We start from the raw sequence: 11882 nt of genomic DNA on the forward strand, positions 1-11882 counted from the left end.
ACTAAATTTGAACCTTAGCTTACTAATCTTCAACACCTATAATGGTGGTTTGCATGATTGCATCTCACGAGTTCCACACTAGTTAAATTATAAAAGAACTATAAGATTTAAGAAGAAAAGATTTAACTTTAAAATTTACAATCCTCAGCACCCTGGTGTCAGTTTTAACAAAATTCCCGATCTTCAGAATCAGAATGGCTTATTACATTCTTGCAACAATAATGATAAATGATGAAAGGGAAAGACCCCCCCAATTTTGCAATTTCAGATTGAGTTAACAGTGTCTTCATCACTGCCTTCACTATCACTGCTGCTGCTGCTGCTCCCACTACCGCTGCCGCTTTCACTGCTTCCACTTCCACTGCTACTGCTAGAAGTAGATGTTTGCTCATCCCTCCCTTCTGCATTTACCTGAGCTCTGAGAGCTTCTGCAGCATTGGTTCCTCTGTCCATTTCATCACCACTATCGACCACGTCGGCGATCTCATCATCAGTTTGGGGAATATTCATGTCAAATCCAACATTATCTTTTTCTTCAACATTATGGTCATCTTCTGGTGATACAATGCCAAAAAGGTCATCAATATCTATATCTCGATGTTCCTCGACTTCATTATTGGCAACAGGTGAGGTAGCAGCAACAGTGGGTGCCTCAGTTAGATGATCAGCTGACCTCTTAGATCCAGATTTGATGCCTGTCATATAATAAGGACAACATCAGATTACTACGAGTTCAATAGATAAGTAACAAAGCCACTGCAAACCATTTGATCAACTGGTGAATGGATCACTTCCGAGAAGAACAGACTCACAACAAAGCACATATCCAGAATCCACCAAAACAGTCTCTAGTATGTGCATAGAAGACAACGTGGAAACTTGTAATAAGCAACAAAAACAATATGAAAATCATAAAGTTGGAAAGCGCATAAAGAATAATTTGGCGCAGGAGTTGATGTAATAAAGAACTACTCACGGATTGAAGCATATTAACAGACTATTTCCATCAGCATCAAGCAATAAAAATGAAAAACTTAGCATATGAATATCCTCCCAGCCCTGATTGAAGGAAAATGTTGCACAAGGGGAACCATAATGGAAAAGGGAAAAGAACCAAAAGTGGAGCCTAATGCAAAACTCATACTCACATATTGTGTTAAGGGCAACTCCCATTTCATCTAACTAGACTATCAGGAAATCAATTAATCTAGGAAATCAATACAATGTTCAGATTTTCAATTTCAGAAACCTTGTAACCATATCATACATACCAGTATTTTCAGGCTCACCAATATCAATGCGTTCCACCTCAACCTGTCCATAATCAATGTAAATATCATTAAAGGTCATTGGGCAAAAAATAGATAAGAAAGGGCGCAAGAAATAAGCTATTTACTTTCCTCCCATTATTACAGAAACAACTCACACCAAAAGAAAAAGATATGGTCAACACCTAAAAGATTTATCCAAGTATTTATGCTTCATCTAGAAACCCACCTACACCGATCTCAAAAATATTTAAAGGCTTCATGTCCTTCTACAATCCACTTTCTTTCCCTCAAACAAAAGTCTTTAATTATGTTGATAAAACAAGAAAAATAGCTGAGTATTGAGTAATTCCATGATGTCAATATCCACCTAAAAGTACCTCCATGAAAAAAATAAACAATCAGGTTTACATCACCCCTCTCTAGTAAAATTCTATCTCTATCTAAAAACACGTTAAATATATCATAACGGTATAAAGAGGGTATGCATTATGATATTCACACACAAAGCACCACAACAAAAAGCTTTTCGCTTCCATAAAAACAATAAAAATCTAATATATGTTGCAAAAATAACCATAATTATAATTGAAAGTCTCCAGCTGCCTACATTTTTTATGATGTAACAGACTCAACTTCTAAACAAACAGTTATGCCATAGATAGTTAGTATGCACTTACTGGCACTGCCTGAAATGAGCTCCTACTGACAGGTGCTGGTTTTATCGCCCTTCCAACAGGGGACGACCGAGGATCCAAAGCTGGTCCAGATGGAGCAGCCACAGCTGCAGCAGCTGTAGATTCACCAGGCATTCGTAGGTGACGCAGTTGCTTTACAGCCCTATGAAGCCGCTCCAATCGAAGAGTTTCACCATCAAAGAACAATACAGCATCATTTTCCTTGTATTCTTCACTATTCCCCTCAAATGTCACCTTGGGTTTTCCTAATTGGTTGTTCTGAAATTCCACAGACACCCTATTCTCTTTGGTCTTGCGTAGCAATCCTGGCTTAGTCTTATCAACTGACGCTGGTTTAAATTCATCTATACATATTTCAAGAGTTCAATTATTAGAAATGAAAATAAGAAAAAAAACAGGATAAAAAATCAATGAAAAAAGCATAGCAAAAATAATTATTGTTAGAGGAACCAAGATTAAACAGATACTGATGAAGCAGACAGAAATATTAGAAAGGTTTTAAGTAACTTACATCGTAGAGTGCAGTATTTGTTAGATGAATCGTTCTTGAAGGAATCACCTAGAGTGAGATTGTACCACCTATCTGACTCAGGAGCAGTCTTGGGCTCTTCTTTAGATTTGTTGGCCATGTTGGGAAAAAAGTTCAGGAACCTGATACAGCCTGTTTGGAATATTTTTTTATCAAATTTAATAAAAAATAAATGAGTAGATTAACTCAATCAGAAGGACACTTTGTATAGTGTCATTAACCGTCCTATTTCAATCTCTCTAGTCTCCACAAGAGTCCATATACAACATAATTAAAACTAAAAAAAATGCTGAATCATAAGGAAAACAATAATAATGGAGTACGTTTTTGTCACGACCCAAAATCCTAAGCCGTGACCGGCGCACAGACTATCACCTTAGCCTGGCAAGCCTGTTTAACCAAAACCGACTTTCCAAAATGATTTCCCAAAGTTATACATGTAGAACCATGAGGCGGCTCCATCTCGCTGATAGCCCTCTCCTCCTATGGGATGGCCTCTCCGATAGGGGTGGCTCCATCTAGCGGATAGCCCTTTCCTTTCTCAAGTCACATCGTGTCATCGGGGGAAGCTACATCTCGTTGATAGCCCTTTCCTCTTAAGGATTATCTTACCCAAGAGGCGGCTCCATCTAACGGATAGCCCTCTCCACCCGGAATCATGTCATGTCTCATCAATCTCATCGGGGGAAGCTTCATCTCGTTGATAGCCCTTTCCGTGCACTGGCGGCTCCATCTAACGGATAGCCCTCTCCTCCCGGAATCAAACTAGCTAGGTGCACCTAGGCCGTTACCTCCGTTAACGGCTACGGGGTTCTATCAAGGATCCCCAAAACCGTTTTCTCAAACCAGTTCAAGTCTCGTCAAAAGTCTCATAATCAACTTTCCAAGTTCACAATCTCAGTTTCACATAATTTCCAAAATCAAAGCAATATAAATTACTTTCTCATGTCAGTTCATAATCAGAATCAAATAAACTTCATAAAATCAGCTTTCAGAGTTCAAGAATGATAGTCAAACATATAAAAACATGTTTCCCCAATTTAGATAAATAGACAATATAATAAAGTAATTAAATCAGTTATAAGACTGTTAAAAATATGTCATAGCAGTTGAAAACCACTCACTGTTACGAAGAATCAACACGATTGCTCCCAACAACTTCAGGACTCACGAACGAACCACTAGCCGCGAATCTGAACTACCAAATAATAAATTTCAAACCTTCAGATGCTATTATCTGACGTTATACAACTCATGAGCAACTATGAAAACATCAATTTCGTGCTCAAAGTCCTAAAAATATATTTCTTCTTAATTCTAACATATGCTATAATACTATTTGTAAGCAGTGGGTAATCGGGTATACCTCAACGAAATAGGAAGAACAATTATGTAGGATTGGGTACTCTTCTCCTTCCTTAGAGCACAAACCCTAAGCCCCCAAAATTATCCCAAAAGCCTTTTCACTTGAATGCCATAATTTTCCTTTATGAGTGGGTATGTTAAATGGGGCTTGATGTGGATTTTCATTGGAAGTGGAAGATGAAATTGGTTAGAAGGGAAGGAATCAGAAGCTGCTGCGTGAAGGGAGAAGAAATTCTCATGGAAGAGAAAAGACAGAGCACGGTTTTTTTTTTTCTGAAACAATTGGGAATGGGTATTGTGCAACGTGGGTTTGAGAGTGAGTAGGTCTAGTAAATCTGAATCTGTTTTTATTTTTATTTTTGTTATATATATATATATATATTTTAAAACTGCAGAGGTGGGTAACGTGGTTCCTGTTTCTCTCCATTTTACTTTCTTTCCTTGCCTTATCATTTATATATAATAATGATGATAATAATCATAGTAACTATAATAATTAATACCATAACTCAGTTAAACGAGTCGTTTCAATCTTCCTCCCTTATTGAAAATTCGTCCTCGAATTTTTAAAGCTTAAACTAACCTTGAGCTTCACACAAGTGGGGATACTTCTCGCGCTTTATGGTCTCAGACTTCCGAATCATCTTTTCTACGGATTGTCCTTGTCAAAGATTTTCACTGGACCAATATTCTTAGAACGTTAGCGTTTCACCCTTCTATAAACTATGATTACTATATCCTCCATATGATATAAATGCCTATCTAGTTGTGCATCCTCATGAGGGATAAGATGAGAGTGAACATATAGGTATCTTCAAAGCATAGAAACATGAAGAACTATATGAGCTGCAAAAAGATATAGGGAAAGTGTCGATCAATAAGCTACAGGACAAACCATCTCCAAGATTTTGAACGATCCAATGCATCTTAGACTCAGTTTTTTTTTTTCCTTTTGCCAAACCGCAACACTTCTTTCATTAGAGACACGTGAAAGCACAAGAACACCAACTCCAGTCTCTAAAGGGTGTCGCCTCCTATCAGTATAAGACTCTTGCATACTCTAAATTATAACCAAATGATTTTGAACCATCTTAACCTTTCTCTATTGTATCTTGGATAAGTTATGAGTCTCTACAAACTAACTTCTTCAACATCAGACCAACCTATTGGTGATCTGCATCTCCTACCATACATGGCCTCAAATTGTACAATCCTTACGCTAGACTGGTAGCTGCTAACATAAGCAAACTTCATCAATGATAAATTATGCTCTCTAACTCCTTCTAAAGTCTAAAAACAAAAGCACGAAACATGCCCTCCGAGATCTAAATAATCCTCTTAAATCAGCCATCAATTTAAGGATAGAAGGTTGTACTCGTCTTGAAATGAGACCACACAACAACTTTGAAAGTCTTCTAAAATAGTGCATTCAATTGCTTCTAGGTCTGAAATCATGGACACACTTACACTATAAAACAACAATCTCATTCCAAGGTAAATCTTAGTATATATAGCAGCAACATAAGTCCTCTTCATAGAGAATAAGTGTGCATACTCAGTCAATCGATTCATAATCACCAATACCAAATCATAACACATTAAATTCTTAAGCAACCTATCGCCAAGGTCATAATAATACTTCTCACTTCCCCCTATGGTATCTTAATATATTGAAGTAACATTACTTGCTTTTGTGCTTAGCCTTCACAGACTGACATGCTAACATTCAGAAATAAATTTTCTATGTTTTTCTTCATCCTTTCCCATCAATATAAGTCCTTAAGATCTTGATACTTTTTACTAGAACCTAAATGAATGGTGAAAGCATGATTATGAGTATTCTCTAATATTTTCCTCCTCGAACTATCTACATTAGGCATACCCAACTATCATACAAGTTGTAAAATATCACTAGAGTCTTGAAAAAAAAAATGTGGAACCCTTTCACCTTAGAAATCCTTTATCCTCTTTTCCATCTACAAATCTTGACCATGATCATGTTTAACATCACCAACCAAATCTCTATTCAAACTAAAACCAATTTGCACATAAATCAACAATGAGTTTGAATGGGCAAGCCTAAACCAAAATCTATTATCAACAAGCTTCTAGTTTTAGTCCTTATACTTTGGAATATACCAGAATAATCAATAAGCACAATCAGTAAATAATCCAAGAATGAATGCGGCTCATTAAATCCATAAAAACAGCAGTGACATCACTAAGTCCAAAGGCATGAATAATAAGTAATAACTCATATCACGTTCCAAAAGTCATCTTCAAAATGTCTTCTTTCTTAATCTCTGATTAATGATACCCAAATCGTAGGTCCTTTTGTTTTCAAAGACTATTGTCCTCATTGCAGCCCTCAACAACTCATGTAGGTGAGGGAAATGATATTGCTATTTATTGGTACATTATCCAGTGCATAATTGCACAGTGCACTGCATATTTCCATCTTTCTCTTCACACACAAAACTAGTGTTAGGAACCAAATTTATGGAAAACTCTATCCCCTTATTAGATGGTACACCCGAAAATTCTCCAAGGAACACATTCAGAAAATCACACACTAGAAGAATCTCTTTTAGTTTCATTTCAGCTGTTTGAGTATCTTAACCAAAACCAATTATTATAGACAACCCTTCCTTAGCAACTTGCTAACTCCAAATGCTATGGTGTTCAACTTCACTCTCCCGAAGATGTGTAATCTCCAAATAGTATAAATTTCATTACTTCGTGACAACCCAAAGTGTTTATGAAAGATTAACCAATCTATATCCAAAGATCACATTAAAATCAATCATGTCTTAAGCTATAATGGCTATCAACAACTCTCAATCTCCAATGGATACCTTAAAAAGAATGGTGCACAAACTCAACCATCAAATTCTCCTCAAGAGGTGCAGCAACGGTCAACGCCTTATTCAGGAAAGAAGATAATTCACTAAGTTGGCTACAATGATAAAAAGAGTATATATCCTTAGCATGAAGCATAACATAATCATCTCAAGATCATATAAACAGTATACTTACTGCCACGACATTGGTTGCCTAAGCATCTTGATGAGTCAAAGCAAAGACTCGAGCTCGACTCTCCTAACACCTCATTGACCTAGACTACCATCTCATTTACCATTAGTTTTAGATACTCCACGACCTCGGCCAAAAGAACTCATAGCTTGTCTAACAAGTGTTGTAGGGGGGGTCAAAGAAAATGCTAAAGCCGCTCTTGCTAACGCTTATCCATGACTAGAGGAAGTTACACCACCACCATATGTAAATCCCTCCTAAAATGACTTATCTGAAAGCATTAATTTCACACCCTACTTTCTCCAAAGAAATTTACATGTTGAAACATTTGACAAGCAAACAAGGTGTAGATTTCGGGCAAAATGCATTTGAGGAAAAATTGATCATAAAGGCCCCCCAAAATCTAGTCTATGACTCAGCACAAAGCTTTAAGATTATCTACTATAACTACTCTATGGTATCATTCTACTCAGTTTACTCCAACAACTCAAGCATGTGAGTCGAACCATCTATGATAATCTCTAGAAGAATACGATTCATCAATCTATAGGAAAAAATCACCTATGTTATTAGAGGTGATCACAGCACTCTCGTACACCTAAAGTCATCACGTCAATCATGTGCTACACACTCCAACTCAACGATGTTAAATCCAGTACCCTTATGCATGAGCATCCAAGTGCTCTCCATAGACTCTCAAAAGCATCAATAAACCTCTGATCCACGCTTGACTAGTACTAGGAAAGCATGAGAATTAAGCTTAACGTGAACAATCAATGTGACATCAACCTCTCCGATGACACCTACTTGTTGTTGCTCCTCTTTCCTAACCCTTGGTCGACAATCCCAATAACAACTCCAATACATTGATTCACATCATGTTGTAATCCCCTCAACCCAATTGCAAGCTCTATCATTCATGAATTTCATTTCTCGATATAAGGACCTTAACACTTTCTACATCAACGAACAACCAACGTCTATCGGCGACGACCTTTGGCTTGCACTGCATTGTTGAACACTACCAACCACAAAGGCCTTATAGAGGGTCCTAACAAGCTAATCGTCTTATAATAGAAATCCTAATTTAGGTGACATCCTCACCGAACAAAGAATACTCATCAAACATAAGACATGAATCAAATTTTTGTGAATGAGGAACGAACTCAAATCACACTTGGAAACAACAATAAGACTCTCATGAGACATTAATAGCATCTTTGAAGTAAGTTGTGCCGCGGTTCACAATTTACTAGAAAGATTCTATCACTACCTCATGTCTGCAGCTAATAGGACCTACAGCCAAAGCTCTGATACCAACTTTGTCACGACCCAAAATCCTAAGCCGTGACCGGCGCACAGACTATCACCTTAGCCTGGCAAGCCTGTTTAACCAAAACCCACTTTCCAAAATGATTTCCCAAAGTTATACATTTTGGAAATGAATCAATGATACCTTTGGGAAATCATTTTGGAAAGTGGGTTTTGGTTAAACAGGCTTGCCAGGCTAAGGTGATAGTCTGTGCGCCGGTCACGGCTTAGGATTTTGGGTCGTGACAGTTTTCAAGGGATAAAGGAACATGGAAATTGGAGGTGTAAGAGGCACCAAAAAGCACACACCTCATGTAAGCAACATGTTAACATTAGAAAAAGAAAACAGAAATACATTTGACTATTTTGCATTGATTTCGCACGCAAAATAACTACTAACTCAAACACATTCATAGTTAAAAAGAAAAACTATTATTTGGAATTAGGATGCTTAATTTACAAGCCTAGCAGATAGCTGTCAAAGTCCCAAAGAACAAAAACTAGTAATTCTTTTACTAAGGGGAAATGCAAATTAGTACCTTGAAGTGTGGGTCACATGCGATTTAGTCCCTGATATTTCAAAATATGTATTTCACTCCCTAACGTTTTATAAACATGCAAAATACCCATTCCATCAACTTGTCCTTAAAAAGCAAGAAATAAGCTACTGAATTAACAGCATTAAGAGATTAGCTATGGATGTGTTGACCTATTAGGGACAAGTCCGGGTTGGCCCAAAAGACAAATTATATGTGAATTTACGATCCCATTAAAAAATTATAAATACTGTCTGTTCTGTAGAACACTAAAACTAGTTTCCAATCCTATCAATGATATTTTTTAGATTATAATCCACAAAGACTATTGAGATCTTCACAACCAAAGAAGAGAATTTCCTTCTGCGAGGAGGGACCAAACTTGCATAAGTTTCAAATCTTTTAAAGCAATTTTCAGTTCAAAATCTTTTGAAGATTTTTCAGCTCATCAGAAGGAAGATTTTCACCAAATTTTGAAGCAGTATTTATCCAAGAATTAGAGTTTTGGATATGGTATAGTATCAACACAATTACACAACACGGTGCGGTGATAGGGTCAGCAGAGTTAAAAAACCTCCCAAATCATGAGCTGTAGGATGAATGTTTAGTGTTTTTAACATTGAGATGGAAGATGACCATCAAAATCAATTAATTTTGGGGACTCAATGAAGGTATAAAAGAATGTGCAATTCGTGGTTTTGCTAATTCATGGTTGAAAAACATAACAAATTCCATGATATGAACATATTCCTATTAGAATAAAATCAAAATCAGTAATCAGAAATTGAAGAGAAAACCAAAAACAGCTCAATCAAAGCAATTATGAAATTGCATACAAACAAATACAAGAAATATGAAAAAAGCACAGAAAGGGGGAAAGAGGCAATACATACAACGAAAGTAAAGCTTGATCTGGCGACGGAAGAGACTGAGCTGGATGTGTGGGCAGTTGAACCCTCAAAGGGAGGAGGGTTGTGAAGGTTAGGGTTGCGGTGGTGATGATGAAGGTTGGCAGGAAACGAGTTTGTTCCGGAAGAGAGACTCTGGAGTGGCGGAAGGAAACACACAATCTATGGCTTTAGGATCAATTGTACGGGGAGAAACGACGGAGGAATGAGAGGATTGCCGTGCCGGTGAAGCAATAACACGGTGGTGGCCGGCGGACATGAAAGGGTCGATCTCGCGAGCACCGCGGTACTATCGGTGAAACGAATGTACGAAAATAGGTCCTAAGGTGTGGTCGAATCTGACAGTACGCAGAGGAAAAGCAACAAGGATTCGTTTTATTATTATTTTTTTTTTGTATAAGACACATGAGTGTAAAAGATATAAATAATAGAAAAAAAATACACTCTTTATATATAGTCAAAAAAAAAATTGTGATGTAACCGGTGTTTTAACTCGACTCAATTATCGACTCGGCTGAGGTACTGAGTTAATGAATTATTGGTCGGATAAATGTTTTACAATAGGTTCGTCCATCTAATCGTAGGGCTTTGCATTTGCCACTAAACTTCAAGTAGATTTTTATATTTCCCTTCAAGTTGTATTCTTATGAGAGTTTTAAGGGATACCTTATCCATCAAAGTCCACCATAATGAATGGGTGAAGGTTGGGAAGGTTGGGCTGCTCCTCCAACTGAATCCTCCTCATCACTCTCATACGAAGATGAACTCTTTATCCCCTTTTGATTTATTTTTGGTGACATTTTTTTGTCATGAAGGGATGAATCATCTAAGCGGACTTCCTTCGAGACTAGTTTTCTCTCTTGTCTCACCTATGGTCCTGACTTCGTGGGCTTTGAGACCTTCTTTTTCAATCTTTGTTGTTCCAGCCTCCCTTGTTAGCATGGTATTTCTTAACATACTTTTTTTCATTTTTTCCCTCCCTTATCATTTGCTCAATTATATCCTTAAGTTGAACACAATCATTTGTGTTATGATCGTTACTATCACGATACTCACTGTATTTTGAATTCTGAGATTTTCAAATGGAGGTGGTTGAGGTACATGAGCGGCGACAGTGTTCACGATTCAGCCTTCCATATATCTGATGCCTACACCCAAGCGAGGCAGATTACGTGCTCAGGGGAGTCAACAAATAGATATGTGAGAATCATCTGAGAGGACGATCTTTGGCGCAAAAAGTAAAATTTCATTGGAGTTACATTCATATCATCGCTCAAATCTTCTCATGTCAAGAATTGTGAAAAGAAGTTCCAACTTTAATTACCTCGCAAACTAAGTGAAGCTTTTACCTTTGGACCGAGCTTACTAATGTTGCACCTTTATAAAATTTGGTAAAAACATCTCTTTGTGACTACTTTTTCCCCTGTTTTAGTTTTTTTTTTTTTAAGTATGAGAAGCCTTTGAAAGTTCGTTGCTTATAATGAAATGATAAACAAAGTGAGTCGACAATTCTTCCCAATTCCTAATTGAAGTACTGAAACCAACACAAAAGTGCTTCCCTCAAATTAAGGGGAAAATATGAAAAACTAGAGTGTCATGTGACCATATGATGCCTTACTAAATCAAGCCAGACGCGTGTTAACAAAAAAAAAATCAAACCAATCGCGTCAGCTTGACTACTTTATGAAATAATGTTCATTATCTTAGTCATTTCAACCCACCTACATGGTATTTATTAAGTTGTAAAATATTTAAACTGATTAATATACTATTAAACCTTGTGGCTATGGGAGGTATGTTTGTTTTTCAGTTTGAACCTTTAGAAGTACTTTCAGTTTTGTGTAACTTTATGTCATTATGTTTGGAGAATTCTAAACCACATTTACCCGACCAACTTTGAAGTCCAAACCAACTTTTATCTCAACTTACCAATTTGTCACTTCTTCTGCATCCATGCAATCCACTTTCAACCTCAAAACCCCGTTTTGGAAAAAAGTATCAAACTTTGTTTTACAAATCCACATTCACCAAAACTCTGTCTGAAATCCAAACACGCATTTCGTCGGTTGAGATAATTACTTTATCTATTTCATAACTCTCTACTTATTTTGGGGTAAAAGCAAGAATATGAATTTCCCTTATACAAATGGCCGTTCTTGTCACATCATGGGATTGTTTTGGCATGAATTGAACATAATGAATGCAAGCATATCACCAATGAAGATAAGGAAATC

The 11882-nt window shown here is 37.0% G+C and overlaps 1 protein-coding gene across 5 annotated transcripts; it reads right to left on the reverse strand.

Annotated features, from left to right (window-relative positions):
- Window positions 1-87: 87 nt before the first annotated feature.
- LOC130718421 (uncharacterized) lies at window positions 88-10009 on the reverse strand. Of its 5 annotated transcripts, none has more exons than XM_057569008.1 (6): window positions 9634-10009; window positions 3620-3688; window positions 2478-2627; window positions 1949-2310; window positions 1272-1314; window positions 88-695 (listed from the first exon to the last, which is right to left on the reverse strand). In XM_057569008.1, exons 3-6 carry the CDS (start codon window positions 2593-2595, stop codon window positions 265-267), a joined length of 954 nt encoding a protein of 317 aa, XP_057424991.1. In that variant the 5' UTR covers window positions 2596-2627; window positions 3620-3688; window positions 9634-10009; the 3' UTR covers window positions 88-264. The 5 variants fall into 5 exon arrangements, with proteins under 5 accessions (XP_057424991.1, XP_057424990.1, XP_057424993.1 ...); XM_057569007.1 differs by having other exon boundaries at window positions 3620-3693; XM_057569010.1 differs by lacking the exon at window positions 9634-10009 and adding an exon at window positions 3862-4190.
- Between the last annotated feature and the right edge of the window lie 1873 nt (window positions 10010-11882).

This window comes from Lotus japonicus, chromosome 5 (assembly GCF_012489685.1).
Source record: "Lotus japonicus ecotype B-129 chromosome 5, LjGifu_v1.2".
Lineage (NCBI taxonomy): Eukaryota > Viridiplantae > Streptophyta > Magnoliopsida > Fabales > Fabaceae > Lotus > Lotus japonicus.

Bases quoted from the DNA above. Each gene is read 5' to 3' on its own strand.
- LOC130718421 (XM_057569008.1), bottom strand. From the start codon at position 2,595: ATGGCCAACAAATCTAAAGAAGAGCCCAAGACTGCTCCTGAGTCAGAT. The intron at 1,315-1,948 runs GTAAGTGCATAC...GATTATGGACAG, and splicing joins GCTCATTTCAGGCAGTGCCA to GTTGAGGTGGAACGCATTGA. The intron at 696-1,271 runs GTATGTATGATA...ATTATATGACAG, and splicing joins TGGTGAGCCTGAAAATACTG to GCATCAAATCTGGATCTAAG.